At 50.0% G+C, this 20640-nt stretch overlaps 1 protein-coding gene across 8 annotated transcripts in view; it reads right to left on the bottom strand.

The window, feature by feature from the left end:
• CUX1 (cut like homeobox 1) overlaps positions 1 to 20640 on the bottom strand; it is a 373714-nt gene that overhangs the window by 29168 nt on the left and 323906 nt on the right. For 5 of the 8 annotated variants that reach the window (XM_055339489.1, XM_055339490.1, XM_055339494.1 and 2 more), the window contains 3 exons: positions 13433 to 13735; positions 9175 to 9363; positions 3444 to 3708 (listed from right to left, as the gene is read on the bottom strand). The exons of the other annotated variants lie outside the window; for them this stretch is intronic. In XM_055339489.1, coding sequence (XP_055195464.1) covers positions 3444 to 3708; positions 9175 to 9363; positions 13433 to 13735 — 757 coding nt within the window. The remainder of the gene's footprint in view (positions 1 to 3443; positions 3709 to 9174; positions 9364 to 13432; positions 13736 to 20640) is intronic. 8 annotated transcript variants of the gene reach the window in all.

The raw sequence follows: 20640 nt of genomic DNA, 5'->3' as shown, positions 1-20640 counted from the left end.
TGTCAATATGTGCCTGGGCACTGTGCTGTGAGGGCAAGCCTACTCTGCTGCCTTTCAGGCTCCTTGGAAGCCAAGAATGCCAGTTGGGGTGAACACCTAAATCCCATCCCATCCTGGCTGGGGAGGTGGGAGGCTAGATGGGCAGGCCACAGATCTACCACTGTGAGTCCCAGGGGCAGAGTGGCCCAGAACAGAGCACAGGCTTTATGGAACCAGGCCAACCTGGGTTTGAAATCTGGCTTTGTAAACTTACTAGCGACACGGCTTAGAAAAAAGGTCCTGAACTGTTTGAGCTTCAGATTTCTTATCTGAAAAATGTGGAGAATAGCATCTTCCTTGCAGAGATGTGAAGAATAAAATATTGGTGTATTATGTAAGACGCAAAGTAGGCCCAGGGAAAAGAGGGGACTATTCAGACCCTTTACCTGCCTTTTGAATGGGAGAATCTGTCGGTAGGTGCTAAGCCTGAGGTAAAAGGGCTAGGGGGAGGGGGAAGGAAGGGACAATTTCCTGTGTGGGGCCTGGCATTCTGGCTGCCACCCTCAGCAGCTCATCTGAGGATCTGATGAGAGGACACAGCTGTAGTGCTCCTGGCTCAGTCCTGGCACATATTCTATGCTCAGCTGATAGGAGACGTTCTCCTTAGTCTAGATTTTTCTCTATGTCCATGAAAAAATATTATGTTCTGATCTAGAAAGACCAGGTCCTAGGAGCAGATCTTGTTTTCAGGCCAGTCACACAAGATTCACAAGATGCTATGGTGTTGAGGGCTTGGAAGAGTTTCTACTGGGTGGACCTGCTCTTCTGGGAGGAGATCAGGTGTCCTGTGGTAGGTATACTGTTCTGGCATTTCTGGCCCTGTTCCTGGGTAAACGGTCACCCTAAGATACTTCTACTTCCCTGAGGGTGAAAGGATAAGAGGAAGTAAAAATGGGCCTAAAAATTGATTTCCCCTTCCCAGTTATTCCCTGTGGGTGCTGGTGGAATGGGGCGGGGTGGGGGTGGAGGAACTTCTCCTATTTAACTCCTGTAGAATGAGAAACTATCCCCTTACTTTAGGATTTAGTCTATGTGTGCCAGTTCTTATCTGAAGCTCTGTGGGGTCTATCAGGCTAAGTTGGTCTCTGTTTGAAGTATTTAATTGGAGGAGCTAAAGCCCTGGATGGAGCACTCACTCACTCTCTGCTCTGCACTTTGCCTCCTGGGTGACCAAGTGACTTCAATTCTTTGGGCTTTATGCCAGTTCTGAATGACCTAATGCTACTTCTCATCTGACCTATTTTGTGGTTTGCAAAATTCTTTTCAGTTCTTTTTTCAAGACCCTGCACATCTCATATTGCTTCCTGGGTATTTTTCTGGATCTCTGCAGCTGAAACAAATCTCTGCCCTTGGTTCTTCCATCTGTCTTAGTCCAGCCTGCTTTGTTATGGTTATTTTTGAAAGAAAACATTTACTGAGCATCTACTCCAGATCTGGAGCTGAGCTTATTTACTGAGTTTTGAGGTTCTACTGCTCCTCCTCCTTTCTCCCCCTTCTCTCTTTATTTTTTTTTGACGGTGTACAGTTGAATTTGCTCCTGTTAAATGTACACTTGAGGCCTCTCCACAGTGAGCAGCTGACCACCTGTGACGGAGCGGGCATTACCATGGGTGTCAGCAAGATGAATGACGGAAGCTGAGAAACCTGGAGAGCATGTGCCCTGGCCAGGAGGCAGTGACCACCATTCAGCTGGGGCCTGTAGGGGAGATCGATCTGTGGAAAAAGGTGACCCTGGTGAGGCCAGGGGAAATGGGTTTCTGGAGCTGTTTTGTAGAACTGGTGGCAACTTCACCCAGATATTCAGCCATCTCGAGTTCCCATACTTGCACTAAAATGGACATAGCTTGCAGAAGATGCGAAAGTATATATTCAAATGTGCCTGTGTGTCTAGAGAGTGAAAATGGGATTGCATAATACCTGGCAAAGGGAGGCTCTGGGGGAACCTCTGCCCAGGTTCTCATTCATCCTCCTTCATTTCCCTTGTCTACTATTCTTAAACTTTCCTTCCTTGTAGAGGGAGCTCCATTATTGTACCTACTAGCCTGGCTCTGCCTCTGGTTTTATCTCATCAGTAAATTTAGGATGAATAAGTGGTTGTGCTCAGCTCGTGTACCTTCTTCTATCCTGGGAGTCAGCCCATAGATAGGGAGGCCTGTGGAGGACAGTGCTACCATGATGCATGTAAGCTTGCCTGGTTCCAAGGGTCAGGTAGCAGGTCTGTTTGGCTCTCACACTAAGCTACAAATGTTAACCTAGCTTTCATCAGCAGTAGAGATATTATTTTGGCTCCCATCTAATATTTTAAAACCTCCCACTTTGCTCAGCACCTGGGGGTGGGGGTGGGGGGTACTGGGCCTCAAGTTTACTTGGTAAACTGCAGCAGAGCCAGAGACACTGGATCCTCCCTGTGGCCCCCAAGTGTCTAGGGTATTCTGTTGTCCGCTGTTTCAGCTAAGTAACCAGAAGTGCTCCACCTGCACTGGCTACACATGTGTCCTTTTCACCTGGGTAGAACCAGGAACACCTGCCCCAGTTTTGTTGGGGTCTAGAGAAAATGACATTCTGATGAGAACCAGCAACTGAGATGGTCACTTATAGGGCATTAAATAAGCAGATCTTCCTATCAGGCCACTGGGAAGTCTCGGTTTCCAGCAGAGGAAGTCTGGATTACAGCTATGGTCAACAATCAATTACGTGTCAGTGGATTTTCATGATCTAATACAAATATTTTACCTCAGGCAGGTTTTTTTCTATGGGAGAGCAGTAGGCCCTTCTGCCTCGGTCAGTTACTTAACCTCTATGAGTTTTAGGTTTCCACCTGTAAAATGCAGGTAGAACTATGTCCCTTAAATGATTGTGAAGATCATGTGGAATGGTGCTGGTTAAAACACTTGGCTCAGTGTCTGGAGATGTGGTAGATGTTCAATAAATCTTCATTAACTTGTGAACTTGCCCAAAAGCTCACATGACTCAATTTATTTAACTACAAAACTAATCAAACTAATTTGGAAGATAATTCTGTATGAGATCCTTTGAGTCTCCACTAAGAAACATGTGCCGCTGTGGCATCATGGATGCCTACATTCTCTCTTACTAAGTGATAACTGTTTTCCTGGCCATGGCAGACATGGATTCTCTCTAACCACGTGACCCTATATCTTGGGAGTTAAAAACTCCAGTGAAAGATAAAGAACTGACTAACTGACCAAACACCAAGCTTTTAGTCCCTAGCCTGCCAGGGCCAAGTCCCCAGGCCATTGTCCTTGTGCACCATTAATGGCCATCGTCTGCAGGACAGAGTAGCCCAGACTCTTCCCAAGGGCTGACACTGCGCTCTCTTGGAGCCCTGACTTAACTCGGCTGGGGCCGAGAGCCAGATGGAGCCGGACCAAGCCGGGCCGTACCTGTAATTGTGGAACCAGTTGATGACGGTGCTGGTTTTCAAGTTGAGCTGGGTGGCGAGTTCTTCGATGGTTTTTGGTGACGGGTATGGCTTTTGCTGATAAGCTCGTTTCAGAGCTTCTTTCTCTTCAGGAGCCAGCACCACTCGGGGTTTCTTCAGCTGGTGCTGGGGCTGGGGGCTGGCGCCCTGGCTGTAGTCGATGCCCACGGAGGGGGGCTCGCAGGGCTGGCTGTCACTGACCGAGCTGTGCCGCCGCTTCATGTATGCTGAGGGAGGGAGAGCAATCAGACTGAGCTGCGGGCCCTGCTGCATGGTCCACCCAAGCCCCTGACCCCCTCAGAGCACCATGGTGCCCCGTCAGCTCACAGTTACTTTTGCATAGACTGTGACAGCCGGCTGTTCTGTCCTGCTCTCCAGAGCGTCTCACAACACTTGGACTAGGACTGTTTGGAAAACCCAACACATACTCATCGAGGACCTGCTCTGTTGTAATGCGAGGTGGCTGGCTGTCCAGCCTAATGGCTTAGTGGGGGATGCAGAGAAATGTAGAGGTGACCCCAGTAGAATGCAGTGAGGGAGGCAGGCACAGGGGACTGGAGAGAGATCAAGGGAGGCTTTCCATGAGAATCTTGAAGGCCAAGGAGTGATTAACCAGAAAAAAATAGCGATGAGGTTGAAGATGGTAGGGGGCTGTTCCAGAAAGTAGGACCAGCATGTGCAAAGACCCAGGGGCATAGGACGGCACAGTCTGGGTGGGGGGGAAAGGGGGAGGTACGCATGCGCATACACATGGGTGTGTGGAGCGGGATGGAGGAGCTGGAGAGATGGGCAGAGTTTGGGTAGGCTGGAAGTTTGGACTTGACCATAAAGTCAGTGGGAAGAAATAAAAAGGCTTTAGTCAGGGGAATGATATGATCAGCTATATGCCTTCTGGAAAGGCTGTTCTGGCTGCAGTTAGGATGAAGTAGATGGGAGGGCTTGCAGGAAGACGCTCAGTTAGGAAGTAAGAGATAAAGATCAAGACCAGGGAGGTGGTGGTGGGGCTGGAGAGAAGCAAAGGGCGTGGAGGTGGTAAGGGCCAGAGCTGACAGGAATGGGGGACAGATTCCTGAGGGAATGGAGAACGGAGGAGCTGCGTGGTTTCAGGCTGGGAGGTAAGGGGGGCACCAGTGTTTTTGGGTTTGGGTGCCACAGAAGAAGGGAGAAGACAGTGATTTGATCTTGGAACGGTGGAGTTGGTGGGGTCTCTGGGTTGCCCACATGGAGATGTCCTGTAGGCAGGGGGACACACAGGTATACAGCTCAGAAGAACAGTCTGGGCTAGGGAGAGGGATTTTGGACTGGAACGGAAACTGAGGTTGCAGTCTGTGCCATGGAGGACAAAGACCAGGGCTGAGAATGGCACCCTGAGGGACATCCACGGGCAGAGTGGACCGTCCCCACCCCAGGAAAAAGCAGTCATGATGGGAGGAAAACCAGGAGATAATGGTGGGAGAGAAGGGATGAGTGAGGAGAGATGATCGACAGTGTCTGTGCTGCAGAGTCTGACAAGGACCCAGGAGGGCCTCTGGCTTTAGCAGTTAGGATGTTAACTGGAGAGCATGGTGAATGGGCACAGTGGAGCTGTGGGAATAGAAGCCAGGCAGCTGTAGGTGGAGTGTGGGGCGGGATTTGAGGAGGTGAAGGCAGTGAGCATGAGTTATTATTTTAAGACACCTAAATGTAAAAGAACAGCCAGAGGTAGTATGGCTTCTAGAAGGGAAATCCGGGGCTGAGGGCGGATTTAAAGATGAGAGCAAGCTGACAGTGTTGCCAAAGCTGAGGGGAGAGAGCTGGAGGTACAGGTGTGAGAGACAAGCACCGCAGGTGCATCAGGAGGCAGGCTGGGGGTGGGGAGCTGCAGGTAGACACAAGCCTCCGGGGACTGAGGTGGGAAAGCTGGTGGGCTACGTTCTCCTGATGGAGGAGGGAAGGCAGGAGGAAAGGTGATCTGAAGTGATAGGACCGAGCCATGAGAGTGGTGGTGGACAGGGGTGGCCAGGAGTGGGGAGAAGAGCAGGGTACCCGCTGAAGCTAGGACCCAGATCTGGGGTGATACCACCCATGGAGAGCTGGGATCCTCAGGTCCCAGAAGCTGGGGAGGATGGGGGCAGAAAATCAGTTTTGAAACCTCCCTGGATGAGGCAGGACATAGTTATGGGGGAAGAAAGCAGTCCAGGGGCCGTGGTCTTGAGAAAACGTTGAAAGTGACAGGAGGCTCGTGGGTGATGGAGACAAGGGGCACTGGAAACAGCGGCTAGAAGGAGCCCAGTAGGGAGGGCTCAAGCCCAGGAGAGAAGAGGAGGTGGATGGAGGGTGCATAGCACTCTGGGAAGATGCACCTGCTCTGGAAGGGGCGACAGGACACAGCGCAGCAGCCCAGCAGCTGGGGAAGAGCAGGGTCCTCGTGCTCTTGATGTGGCTTTTACACATGTGGGAGGACTGGAGGGGGTAGTGGGCAGCGGGCAGCTGCGAAGGAAAGGGGACGCACCTCCAGATTCAAGTTCTCTGTTCTATGCTGTTGGGGCTTCACCTGCCTCCTCTGCCCTCACATGTCGCCCGTTCCCCACTATGCTTCAATTAAAAAACCATTCGGACTTCTCCAGCAAATGAGTCATCCATAGAGAGCTTTCTAGTGGATTAGCTTGGAATATGGTCTGAGAATTCCTTTAAACTTCTTAGAACCAATGGAAGATGGGGCATAGTATTATTGAATTCGAGCAGCAGGTGGGAGGACGAGTGGCTGTAGCAGCAGCAGCAGCAGCAGCCAGCATGTGTTGTGCAGTCCTTCCAGTTACACCCCAGGAGAGGGACTGTCACCATCCCTGCGGACAGATGAAGAAACCGAAGCCTAGGAATGAGATGATCTGCCTCAGGCCACACAACTGCTAAGTGACAGATGTGAGGTCTGACCTACGTCTGCTCTGGGCAGTGATGCCTGCTCTGTCCTGTCTGATGGTAGCCAGCGCCCCCACCCCACAGCTGGGGAGACGTGACAAGCCATGGACACACCCTTCGGCAGCACTGACATTTGGGGCACAAATAAATGTCAGAGGAGAAGCCTGGGAGGGATTGTCAGGGTCCCTCTACAGCCAGTGGGGAGAGGAGCCCATGAGCTAGCCCAGGTGGTGCCTGTGTGCGTCCAGGGGCTGTGTGAACAGGTTGGTTCAAGGGCCATCTCATAAAGGGACAGAAAGCAGAAGGCAGACCAGGGTGGACACAAAACGTTTACAGGAAAGGTAGTAGGAGGGGAGGAGAGCAATAAAGGATTCGAGCCAACGGGAGAAGCGGCACAAGCTTTCGGTTGGGAAGAGAAGGAAGCGCAGTGCATATGGGAACCCTACAGGCTGAATTATCCAGTGCAGAGTTTTCCATCCAGTCTAGACTGGGAGCACGACAGGCTTTCATCTATTTTAAAGGAACCTGACTTATCTTCAAAACTCGTCTACTGAGCAGTTACGTGTGCTGGTCATTATACTCAGTATGTTCTTTCTGATCTCACAACCTGGAGAAGTTCACGTCACTCTATGGCCTCATTCTACAGAGGCAGAAAATTAGACCAGGGAGCTCCTTAGCTGACTTGCCAATTTATGATTATGTTTAGGAACGCAGCTGAAAAGGCATATCTTCCCCCAAAGAAAAGGAGTATGATGCAGTGAGTGGCCAGAAAGAAACAAGCCTGGTGTGGTCTGTCCAGCCGGCCGCTCCCACTGGGTGGACAGCCAGTAACAGGTGGAAATCACAGGAAGTGCTATCAACCACAGGAAGTCTGGCTCAACCACTGTGGTGTCTGGGGAAGGCTCCTCTAGTGAGCATCCCTGCTAGAGGGAGAAGACAGTGAGGCCACAGCTGCTTTTAGGGACCTTGGGATACGAGGAGCAGCCTGGGCCCGGCTGGAACTGTAACTCTTTTGTAACACAAGATGGCGCCCAGAGCCCACGTTGAAGGAGCAGAGGCCTAGGGAGCCCTCAAAGATCTACTTGTGGGGGCAAGGGTCCTTTCCTAGTGGCCTACGAGGAGACACACACCAGGGGGTGGTAGAACCAAGGCTGTCCTCCTGATGCCTGCAGCATGAGGGGTGTTCAGGGGGTGGCCTTGGAGGGCTAGCACAGGAGGGGGCTCCCTGGCACTGGGAGCAGCAGCCACACAGAGCTCAAGTTTGCAGACACTGCCTTTGGAGAGAGTGCAGAAGGCTTTAAAATTGCTTGGTGGGCGCTCATAATCACTGACTCTCGGTAATGGATATATTGGGTTCGTGATACCTTTTAACTTTTTTGTTTGAAAATTTCCTAAGGTAGAAAGTTAAAAAAACTTTTGGGCGTGATATGGCACCAGGCGCCTGCGGCTGCCCAAAGGGCTGTGACCTAGGTCAGAGCCTTGGTCTATGCACTGAAGGGTGGACCATAGTCCACTGGAGGGCCCTGGGTGGTGGAAGCCTGCTGTATGAGCACCAGGAAACAACACATGTCTGAGAGTACCAGCTCCAGGGGCTGATAGCCTGTGACCTTGGTTTCCTGCTCCCTACTTATGCCAGCTGTTGAAATCAGGCAAGTGTCGTAACACCAGAGCCTCATCTTTGCTGCAGAATCCACCTATGCTGGACAAAGCTGTGTCTGGACTGGGGTGGGGGTTGGGGGTGTCTCAGCACAGCACCTGGCAAAGAGAAGGCTCTTGGAGACTGGAGTCTCATTGTGATCTAAGGGCCCAGCCCCACTGAGCTCTTGGAGGAGACACCAGCGCTGCTTGCTTTCTCTGGAGACCTAGCCCTTGCCCTGGCTGGGTGACAACACTGCCACTAGGCTGGCGGTGAAGAGCAGACTCTCTTGGTGAACTAAGAGGATATAACCCTGGGCTCCATGCCCAGCCCCTGGCTCAGACAGGCCTCGGCCACACGGGTGGCCAGTGCCTTGTCTCCACGTCTAAGGGATTCAGAATCAGCCACTCTTGTGTGCTCAGGGGAGGATCCACTAATGGGGAGCAGCAGGGAGAAGCAAACCAGGAGACTGGGCAGATACTACTTGCTCCCCCCTTGGGATCTCCCCTGTGTTGTGGCCTCCAGAGTGTAAGAAGAATTTGGATCAACATTCAAGAGGGCTCAAGAAGTCTGAATCCTACACAGCCCCACAGACTATGAAGAAATAGCAAGAGAGACCTGTTCTGGAAGGAATTTGCTCCTCTGTTTGCTGGGCTGGGTGACCCTTCATGGAGGTGCCTAGCTTCTCTGAACCCGAGTTTTCCTTATCTACAAATGTGTTTATTAATGATCTCTTTGATAAGATATGGTATGGAAGGCCCTGGCATGTGGTACATGTGCCCGAGATCTACTACCCCATGTACCCACCAAGACAGAGACAATACACAAATGGGCCACCATGGAGCGCTGTGATGTTAACTTCTTGGTGGCCTTGAAGAAGGAAAAAGGTATGGTGACTGCGCGGGCAACAATGAACTGTCAGAGTGCCCTCCAAAGCTAAAATGTATTTGGGTTCAGTCCCCTGGGGAGAAGCAGTCACAAATCTCCCCAGTCCTCGTAGGTACTCATCAACTGATGATTGTCAAAAAAACCTTTGCCCTGCCTGACAGTGATCTGGCCACAGATAAATGTCCCTCACCAGCTCTGCAGAAAGGCTTTAAAAGAAGCAGTGCATTCAAAGATGAGAAAGCAAGTGGCCAGAGCAGGCAGTGGGGCTTACCTTTCTTCTCCATGCGTTTCATGTCCATCAGCTTCTCCACGTTGTTGGGGTCATTCAGCCATAGCTGCATCCGGACAAAAGGCTCCCGTCCCTTCAGACTGAGCTTGTGCCAGGGCTTTGGGCGAGCCAGGAGGTCGGAGACAGAGCCTTGGGTGAGCCCTAAGATGGTCTCCCCGAATAAGCGCTGACCTGGTGAGAAAACAGAAGGGAGGTGTCAGGACTGAGATCTAGGGATCTGGAAGGGCAAGTATGTGCCAAGGCTACAATCAGACACAAGGTTTGAAACCCCAGAATCTGGTCAGCTGGGTCCTGCCTCAGAGAAAGCACTTTCTAGAAGTGTTTCTTCAGGGGCGCCTGGATGGATGGCTTAGTTGGTTAAGTGCCTGACTCTTGGTTTTGGCTCAGATCATGATCTTGAGGTTATAGGATCGAGCTTCACACAAGGCTCTGCGTGTAGCACAGAGTCTGCTTGAGATTCTCCTTCTCCCTCTCCCTCCTGCTTTATGCTCACATGTCCTCTTTATCTCTCAAATAAAATCTTAAAGAAAAAAAAGAGAATCATTTCTTCAAATTTCTTCAACCAGTGTTGTGACAAATTCCATTGGTGACAGAGTCAGTCCTACCCTTGTATTCTGTGGGCATACAACATTTCTCTCTCTCTCTCTCAAAAAAAAAAAAAAGCCTTCAGGCTTTGGATGTACTGAGGCCTGGATAACACACCTGCAGTGCTTATCAGAGGTGGTTAATCCCTCGCCCAAGCTCAGGAGGTTAAGTAGCACACAGGGAGCCCTCTCTTATACAACCTCAAACCACAGGGCTGTCTGGCTCCTTTCACGATTAGCAAGGTTATCCGGTCTTGCTGAGAAAACAGGGCACTTGACCCAAGGTCACAGCAGGAAAGAGGAGAAAGAGCCCCTCAGCTCTGTTTTTCTGAAAAGCGAGGCCATTTCCAATTCTAAAGTCTCTTCCCGCAGTCTAAGCTGCCTCTGCTGACTGGTGCTCAAAGGGGATCAAAACCCCTTCCTCGATGCCTTTTCTCCGAGGCCGTGGCGGGCAGCCTGCTCCCCAGGCTGATCAGAGGGAAATGTGCTCTGGAGAGCAGTGCGGCACCAGCTCTGCCATGTTCGTCAGAGGCTTAAAAAGAAAATTTCTCTTCTCTGAGAGCCATTCAGCTGCAGGTTAAGAGGGGCTGGCACTTTTGAAGGCGCAAATGGGAATCACGCACAACCTGAGCGACCAGATGGGAGAACGTGAATAATAGGACTTATTAGGTGGAAATGGAGCCTGGGACCAGACCGGCCAGTGTTTGGTGCCACAAAGTGTACGGAACAGGACATCCAGGCCCAGAGCAGCTCTGCCCCTCCACAGCAGGGTGGATCGTGGATGACAGGCTCATTGCCTCTGTCTGTGAGAGGGAAACCCCACCACCTGTGCCCATACAGCAGGTGTGAGAAATGGCAGAGCACCTCCTTGTAAAAAAGTTGGGCTTCAAGTTGAAATTTACTGAATGGAATGATTTGGATTTGAGAAAAAAAAAAATTGGCAGGGTATCTTTTTAAAAAAATTATTTATTTATTTGAGAAGGGGAGAGAGAGAGGAGAGCCAGAGTGAACAAGAGTGCAAGAGCAGGGGGAGGGACACAGACTCTCCATTGAGCAGGGAGCCCAACATGGGGCTCAAGCCCAGGATGCTGAGATCAAGACCTAAGCCAAAGGCAGACGCTTAACTGACTGAGCCACCCCGGTGCCCCGGGTCTCAATCATTTTGACTTAGAGATACATTTACCAATTTCATAAACCTGTGGTTGCCTGCATTTCAAATTCTTAGTTTAGCCTATAAATATCCTAAGTCCTTACCAGATTTTTGTTGTTCTTTTGAATTTTATCTAATTCTAATCTAGCAAATGAATCTCGTTTCATTCCAAGGAGCTTGCTATGTTTGGGGAAGTGATATATGTCATAAATAGCTAGTTACTACTTGCTTGACCCACCTGGTTGTAGGGGCAGGGGAGGAAATCAAATGAATATTCTTGGAAATTTGTATTACTTCTAGAGGTTTCATAGCAGTGGCTCGATTGTTTTTGGGTCATGGACCCACTTGAGAAGCTGAAGAAAGCTACCAACCCTCACCTGATAAAATGTGCATACACATGCACTCTGCCCATGATTTTAAGAGACTGACCTATGAACACCTCAAGGTCTCAAGTCAGAAGTGAAGAGGATGCCTGGGTCTTCCAGCTGCATAATTCAGCTAGAATTTGGCCCCCTCCATGCCCATTACTCCACCGAGAGACTCCAGCAGGGGAGGCAGCTTCTTCCCTGGAGAAGCTAAGACCAGCTAGAGCAACCACCAAGACTGCTTCTCAGCTCCATGGTGGTGCTGCTATGGCTCTCCCGGAAGTTCCTGCTCCAAGCGGAGGAAGTCATCTCTCTGGTGTGAAAAGTTTCACCCCTGATTTGTGCTTTACAGCATTTGAAAATGGAGTTCCACAGGCCCGCAGGGTTCTACAGTGGTGGCACATAACCAACACCAGCCAGAACTCCAGCAAGGATGGAAATGGGAATGGCAAGGCCAAGGAGATTTAGTGTTCATGACCTCACAATTGCGATCTTGCAACTTCTCAGTGGTTTAAAAGAAGAGTTTTTTTCAGCTATTTGCCTACGATTACAGAAACGACACTTCCTATAAGGGAGTGGGTAGCAATAATCTATCGGGCCTGCTTCTCTAGACTTGTGACAAGATTCTAAGGCAGGGGATGAACCATGTCTGCATATTTCATTCACTGATGAACACATGGGACTTCACGGCCATTAAAAAAAATAAAACAATGGCTAAATTTTATTTCTATGAATTAGTTAAAAATGTTCCCAGTTGATAATTTTTCTTGTTCTGTTTTGCGTAAGCGATAGGGTAGAGAACCTCACTTGGGCAAGCTGGCTGCCTAAACTCTCAGGCTGTGAAGTCACCACACAGAATTCCCTGGACCTCACTTTACTACTACTCCCTTCTTTTCCTATCTTCTGGGAAAAACAGACATGCCAGGCCCCCTTTGGGGCCTTTGTCTGAATATATACTGCACAAAACAGTGTTCCTTAACTGACATTTACACCTGGGAAATAAGGACAGAAATGTTTGGGGGAATTGGGGGTGCCTGGGTGGCTCAGTCAGTTAAGCATTCGACTTTTTTTTTTTAAGGTTTTATTTATTTATTCATGAGAGACACACAGAGACAGAGAGGCAGAGACACAGGCAGAGGGAGAAGCAGGCTCCATGCAGGGAGCCTGATGTGAGACTTGATCCCACGTCTCCTGGATCACGCCCTGGGCCAAAGGCGGCGCTAAACCATTGAGCCACCCGGGCTACCCAAGCATCTGACTCTTGCTCTCAGCTCAAATCTCGATCTCAGGGTCATGAGTTCAAGCCCCATATTAAGTGTTTGGGGAGTGGCTGTTTCCACTGTCTGGGTGCCTAAACCAGGAGAACTCTGTGTGGTCAATATCATGCCACAGCAGCACAAAGCTTTAAAATGACCATAAAGTCTAATATTCTCACAGTCACAGCTACTGACTGTGTGTCACAGAGCCCTCAGGGAGAGCTGGCTCAGGTGGGGCGTGCAGGAAGCAAACAGCCTGGCTTTGGGTTGAACCCCTGTGGGAGGAGTTGTGAATTCAGTCCCACAGGGGCTCCCTCTACTGCCTCCCAGTGGAGGGCCTAGGGAAGGGAGCCAGCATCACCAGGCAGCTGGGAGGACAAGAGTAGACTGCTGGCTGCCAGGCAGGGTGCTCGGCCACAGGTGCTCCTCACAAGCCTGATTTACAGAGGAGGCTCCGAGAGTAGCTTGCTCAGGATCACGGACACAGTAAGAGGAAGAGCTGGGATACAAACCCAAGCTGGGGACTCTTCCAGCATGCTCTCCAGATGCTGCTGGGCTGATGCTGCTCCTGCCCAGCTCTGGCACCCTGAGAGGACTGGAGTTCTACTGGGCACGCCCCAGGCAGGGTGGTCTCAGGGGCTGGCCTGAGTCGGCTCCAGCTGCATGGGTATTTGCTAAGAGATCCTGGTGGGGATGCTGTGGGCAGGGGCAGGCTGGGCCTGGCCGCCCTCAGGAGCCCTACTGTTCACAGTTTTATGTTCTTAGGGGTAGCTTACAAATGTTTAAACCCATTGGCTGGCTCACCCTGGGTACCCTACACCCATTCTTCCAGAAACCAACAGGAAGCAACCTGCTGCCTCCAACTTAGCCAGGGAGGGAACCTACCGAGATTGTTGTCCGTCAGCACCTCCTTGACTCTCTTGGTTATACCGTAGGTGTCCAGCTCTGGAGACATGGCTACCAGCTCTTGGATGCTGAGGGCCGAGTGTCCGGAAAGAGGCAGCGGGGTGGCAGGCTGGGAGTCTGAGGCGGGCGGGTCGCTGGGCTCTGGTGGCTTGCCATCCTTACTCGTTTCAATGGGGGGACAGGGCTGCTGGACAAGTTCAGTCAAACTCTTCACGGATTCACTAGAGCTCATCGGCGATTCGGGTGCAGGGCTGCAGCTAGCAGAGGTCTTTGGAGTGCTTTCTGTAATTAAAGCACATGGAAATCTGAGGCTGAAAATAGCTGTCTTGCATGGCAAACATCTACTTTCCTTACCTAGGAAGTATAAATGAAACGCCTATGCAACCATACAGCATGGCAAGCTATGGACCCATGGCTGAGAGAAGCCTCTAATTTTCTGTATTACAAAAGAAAATGTAACAGCAACAGAAGAAAAATGAGGGGTTTAAGCAAAAGGTTTCTGAAAGCTCAATATAAGGACATTCTGTTGAGAAACTGCTGTCTTATGAACCATGGGCTCTCACAGTCATGATTTCTTCCAATGGGACCCCCTCATTCCCTACTCAGAAGGACCTTGGCTAAATTATAATTTGCGTATTTATTCTGTCCATAATTTCCAGAATAAAACGAATAGGTGGGTTACTTTATTTATTTATTTATTTATTTATTTATTTATTATTTATAAAAGATTTATTTATTCATTCATGATAAACATAGAGAGAGAGGCAGAGACACAGGAGGAGGGAGAAGCAGGCTCCATGCTGGAAGCCTGACGTGGGACTCGATCCCAGGACTCCAGGATCGCACCCTGGGCCAAAGGCAGGCGCTAAACCAGGGAGCTACCCAGGGATCCCCTGGGTGGGTTACTTTAAATGAGGGCCACCCACGACACATGGCTACCATGGTTATGAAGACCCTTGAAGAGGAGATGTAAGGCCTGGGCTGCTGGAGTCCTGGGACTCCACATGGGTTCTTACTGTGACCCTGGAGGGCTCCACAGCACCCAGGCTGGAGGGAACCAACAGAAGAGGAACAACCACCCTGTTCCCCATCGAACCCCAGGACACACTCCTGAAGGCCAAGTTCTGTTCATCCTCATCATCTACGCTGTTGCCACGGCTGGGTGAGACGGAGCCACAGTGGCAGTCAGGTCTCCATGCTCTCCTTTCTTAAGAAGGGTCTCTGGCCTGTTTCAGGTACCCAGTGGGGAGTGCCACCCCATGCTCTGTTGGGGAGCAGTCCCTCCTGGTCTGTTAGTATCACCCATGAAACCTAGCATCCGGGATCCCTGGGTGGCGCAGCGGTTTGGCGCCTGCCTTTGGCCCAGGGCGCGATCCTGGAGACCCGGGATCGAATCCCATGTCAGGCTCCTGGTGCATGGAGCCTGCTTCTCCCTCTGCCTATGTCTCCGCCTCTCTTCTCTCTGTGTGTGTGGCTATCATAAATAAATACAAATTAAAAAAAAAAAAAAAAAGAAACCTAGCATCCATTTCAGTCTTGGGATGTCTGGAATAAAGGCTTTGGCTGTTTCCTAATTACCAAATGTAGAGAAAGGCTGTGTCCAGGAGGAAAATGCACAGTGGCTAAGCACTGTGGTCCTACCGATGAGGTAAACTCTGCTGCGGCTCGATGTCTTGACATGGGCTCCCCCTACCACCCAGCCATCAAGCATAGCACATGGTAAGACCCCACGGTGCCATGTGTGAGGGGCCAGGCCAGGTGTTGTTACATGGGCTCTATGGCCCCAGAGAGATGATAGTCTCAGAAAGGCCACTCAGGGAACATCAGCACACAAATACTTGCTACCTGACTAAACAAAATGTTAACACTGAGTAATGACTGAATTTCAACTGGCCATAAAGTCGAGTGTCCTTTGCTGGATATATCTTATCCAGGACAACAATCTGGACTGGATCACATCCAGCATACCGACCTATTCTGAACTCAGGCTGGGAAATGTATTTGGAATAGGGATATTTTGTATAAATACCTAGAAAGATAAGATCCCTAATAAAGTACCTAATTCAACCGAGAAACCCAATTATTGTCCTAAACAGTAACAGAGTTCCACCATCACATAAGCCCGCATCCTCCACCTGGAAAATCTGGCTTAAAAAAAACAACAACAAAACCCGCTGGTTCGTAAAAGATGTAAAAGAGATAGGTGTAAACAGCAGAAATGATCCATATAAATCTTTAAGGCAATATGAATCCTACAAATCGGATTTCTTCTCTCTGCTCACCTCCAGGTCATCGTACAACTGGATATAAAACCCAGCAAATGTTATTTTTGTATCTGAAGCAGCAAAGAAATTGTACTGTAAATTTGCCCTGATTCACCCATGCGAGGGGCCGATTTGGCAGATCATCCATCTTGCTCACTGCAGACTGTCAAGGATGGCACGAATCCCCACATGATAAACAGATTCCTTCTCAGGTTGGTGTCCTGTAACCCGCAGCAAGGTCAAAAGCATGGCTGCCTGGCTAACAAACAAGCGCTGCCTTGGTGCTTTCCCTGCCTAGTCTGGTGCCAGCCGGGACCGAGCGCCCAGATCCCTGGCCGGTGGTACTTCTCTCTCCTCCAGGCATCCCGGCCAGTGCCTATGTGGGTTTTTTACCACCAAGAAGCCCTGAGAGAATCAAACAGAGGCACCGCCGCACATTACTGGCGTCCCTCTGTGTTCCCGGCTGTGACCGCAGACATAGGCACAGACCTCAAGATCAAAAGCTCACCTAGGCCTTAAATGTACCGGACGAGTGCTGCTGGGCTGGTGTGCCTTAGCCCTCCACTGTGGGCCCGTGTCTAAACTGTTAACGGACACCTCCAGGCTGAGAGCTCTTTCTGGGGGACAGTTATTCATGGACAGACACACGGGCACACAGATACCACCACGCTCTCAGGTCACGGAAATGGGCCCATGTGTTTGGACAGGCACAGACAGATGCAATAGCAAATAGCCCCATCCAAGACCCCGCAAACTCTCACGCTGAGAACATCTCGTTGGAAAGAGTCATTTCTTTAGGAAGCTGTTTCTGGGCACTGTAGCCACAAACTCATTAACCAAAGCCAGGCCTATTTTGGTGAGAGCACCACAGAAATGAGCTCCAGAGCCCCTGGTGAGGTGGCCCAGGCCCTGGGTGCAGGAGGGACATGTAGTTGCCCATTCTTGACCATCTTGACAGAACAAGAAACGCCAACAGAAGAAATATTTTTTTTTCCCAAAAGTAAGTGGAGCCCTCTAAAATAATACTTTTGAAGGAATAAGGCTTTCTTCCACTCCATGTAATTAAAAATAATTTTAGGGGCGCCTGGGTGGTTCAGTCAGTTGAGTGCCTGCCTTCAGCTCAGGTCATGATCCTGGAGTCGCAGGATGGAGCCTGCTCCCTGCTCAGTGGGGGGACTCTGCTTCTCCTCTGCCCCTCATCCCGCTTGTGCGCTCTCTCTTTCTCTCAAATAAATACATAAAATCTTAAGAAAAAAAATGTATTTGTTTATATGAAGGTCCCTTACATTCAGTTAAATCTCCTTGTGATTTATTGCTGTTTCTTCCACAGCTCCTGGCATGGTATGGATGGGATGATGTTCTGGTAAAGGTAAGACTATAGGGACATGAAGAAGATCTGTGACTGCTAGGGGTTAGGGGCAGGACTAGACTACAAAAGGCCACAAGGGAATTCTGGGGGCGGGGGAAATGATGGAATCTGTCTGTGTCTTGATTGCTAGAACTCACAGAACACTTCCACAAGCAAAGAGTGAATTTTGCTGTATTTCAATTATACTTTAGTACCAATTTATTCAAGACTAAGTGCTGGGAAAGAATGAAGAGACATTATTCCATTCATTCTTTCACTCATTCCATAATCTGTGGAGTCAGACTACTGGCAATATGGCAGTCACCTGATCAGAGCTGGCTCTGCCCTCTTTGGGACTCCTACCTAGTGGGGAGACAGCCATTCATCAGAAATGCCCAAGGGGCAATGAAGGTTCTGATGAGGGATGGGGGGACACCGAGTAAGGACATGGATGTGGCCTGAGGATTAGAGGGGCCCCAGGGAGAGTGACACTTCTGGCATGAAGAGGAGTTAGCTTGGTGAGTGGGGATAGGCAGGAGTGGCAAGAGAGGGGGGTAGATTGCTCCAGACCTCTGGTGGGCTAACGGCATGAATGCCATGTAGGGTAGCAAGAATATGGGGTAAAGAGAGGCACCCCGGGGTTGGGCAGGACAGGGGATTTGAACGGGCTCAGACGTCTGCTGTAATCCTCATGTGTGCACACATGGGAGCCAGCGTGAGAAGATGGGCCTACCTTTCCCCTAGCAATGCTTTTCTCCCGGGATGCCAAGCGGCCACTGGAGTGTGTATCGAAGCCTCATCTGGACTGGAAACAGTGTCTGTCACCTGGAGACCAGGTCTCCAGACTGTGGTGTATTCATACAATATTCCATGTGCTAGAGGCAGTGGCGAGGACATCAGGGCTGGGGCCACGTGTACCAGCACCCGGGGCGTACCAGGGGAGCCACGAAGCAAGGGACAGAATGGAGCAGAGCATAATGATTGTACGTGCGGAGAGCTTGTACATTCCTATGTTTTGCATGGCTACGTAGATACGTAGAGGCAAGGATTTACAATCATGCCCAGGAAGAATAAACAGCGAGTCTGCGAGAGACAACAGTCGCCTTCAAGGAGGAATGGGATTGGAGAGGGGGATTCAACTCTATCTTGGATGTTTTATTTCTTTTACGAATCTAAGATTGCACTGTGACCAAACGTTCAGGGTAAAGTTGGGTGTTGGTACATGGGTGTTCACTGCATTATTCTGTAATTAAAATATTACCGACCTAACATCAAAAAAAAAAAAAAAGTAGGAAACCTAGTAAATTCCCTCTTTAGGAGAGAGAGTGAACTTGCCAATAGCACAGTAGCTGAGGCTGGGAGGTCTTGCTGGCTGGAGACCGTGGGTGGTGGCCTGTAGGGGGGCAGGAGGTGTGGTGGACAGAACTATGTGGTTCAAGACAGATGTAGGGGAAAGCTTCATCAGGCCTTGGGGGCTGGGTGGATGTGGCCTGAGGAAGAGGGTCCAAGAAGCAGGGGCATCTTGGGGTGGGGTGGGGGAGACCATATTAAGAAGCCTATATTGGGGTGCCCAGGGGGCTCAGTCAGTTAAGCATCCAACTCTTAATTCCAGCTCAGGTCAAGATCTTGGAGTCGTGAGATCGAGCCCTGTATTAGGCTCTACGCTAAGTGCAGACTCTGCTTCTCCCCCACCCTCTGCTCCTCTCCTCAGCTCATGCTTTCTCTCTCTCTTAAATAAATAAAACCTTAAAATAATAATAATAAAAAAAGAAGTCTTGGGGATCCCTGGGTGGCGCAGCGGTTTGGCGCCTGCCTTTGGCCCAGGGCGTGATCCTGGAGACCCGGGATCGAGTCCCACGTCGGGCTCCCGGTGCATGGAGCCTGCTTCTCCCTCTGCCTGTGTCTCTGCCTCTCTCTCTCTCTGTGACTACCATAAATAAATAAAAAAAAAAAAAAAAAAAGAAGAAGTCTTAAGTCTTATTTTATCACCACTCGTAAGGGTGGCTACTACCCAAGCTAACATTTATGGTGCACTCCCTGCGTGCCAGGTACTGGGCTATGGCTCACGAGAATGACCCAGCTCCTCACAAGGACCTCATGGTGTGAGGCAGACATATCAATTTCCCTCCTATGACAGACTTAAGATGTCTTGTTTGGTGACACGGTCAGAACCAGTGAGATGTTCTGTATTTAAAACGGCCCACCTGTACAGCAGGGCCTGGCCTGCACCCGTGTGTCCATTTGTGGCAGAACCCCTGGGCTTGCTCTATAACTTCCGGGACACGGCTGCTCTATAATCCATATGTCAACATGCATGAATCTCAAAAACAGGAAGGTCAGCACCCAAAAGCCTACCCGCGACTGGGACCAGGGAAGGGAACCAGAAGGCACTTAGCGCCCAGTGCAAATGGGGCAGTGAGTGGAGGACGTTTATACACTGCTGCATCCCATTCTCCTAACGGTCCTGTGGCTGTAATATAAACCCCGCGCTCCAGGCGGGGAAACTGAGGCTCAAACAGGTAACGTGACTTGTCCAGGCCATGTGGGTGGAGAAGGCTCTGAACCAGACCGAGGATGGAGGGTCTCCGTGTTTCCACCCACCCTTTGTCTGGCAGTCACTGGAGTATCCGCCTGCCTGCTGTACATTCATTCATGTGCTCACTCCCTCACAAGCATTCTGAAAGCACCTACTCTGTGTCATGCACTCTGCGGTCACTGGGGAATAAGAGAAATCAGACACCCATCTTGCTTTCGTGGTGCCCGCAGACAGTGGGGCTGTGCCAACTGAAAACGGGTACTTCGCATATCGGAGAAACCCAGCCACACAGCTCGTCTATCCAGTGTTGACGGCAATAGTAAAGTGTTAGATTAAGAAGCGATCCATGTAGATCATTATTTTTGCAAGGCTTCAAATCGTACACAGGAGTCGCTTGGTTAAGTAGGATCCAGAGAGCAGAGGCAGTGACTCGAGGCCCTCTGAAATGCACGATGCATTCAGGAACTATAAAAGGATTATGAAAAATATTATATTTTTTTTCACGCAGCACGCAGACAACAGCTGCCTTAAGTTTTCAATAGAAGCCGGTTGAAAATGCTCACCCGCCGTAATTTCCAGAGACAAATCTCCCGCAGTTTATCCGATCCACTGTTGAAATTTCCATACCCAGCCCTCTATCTGCAGTAATAATAACCCAAATTCCATTTAGTGTTCATTTGAGCAGTCAGGATAAAGTCATTTCTTATTATCTCCCCACTGTGTAAAAAACAGCTTGAAGGTAGGAAGTCAGCAAGCATTTTCACCAAAAAGTAATTATTGTAAGTGACATTTTTACTGCTGGCATGCCATAAGGCGAACTGTGCATTCAGAAGGACAAGTTGCTGAAACAAAATGACAGGGTACTCTGTGACATTCTGACAAGAACCCAAACATTATTTAACTGGTGGCTGGTCTGATGCACCACTTCTCATTATGTCCATAGTTTAGGCTTTGAGCCCCTGCCAAGCCAGGAAATTCCAAGTGACTATGAAGACAGACAAGTATGGGGAGATGGGAGAGGGGAGGGAGAGGATAGGGG

The sequence above is a fragment of the Nyctereutes procyonoides genome, unplaced genomic scaffold, assembly GCF_905146905.1.
Source record: "Nyctereutes procyonoides isolate TBG_1078 unplaced genomic scaffold, NYPRO_anot_genome, whole genome shotgun sequence".
Classification (NCBI taxonomy): domain Eukaryota; kingdom Metazoa; phylum Chordata; class Mammalia; order Carnivora; family Canidae; genus Nyctereutes; species Nyctereutes procyonoides.
The sequence above is the reverse complement of the archived record's forward strand: the minus strand, read 5'-3'. Positions and strand labels throughout refer to the sequence as shown.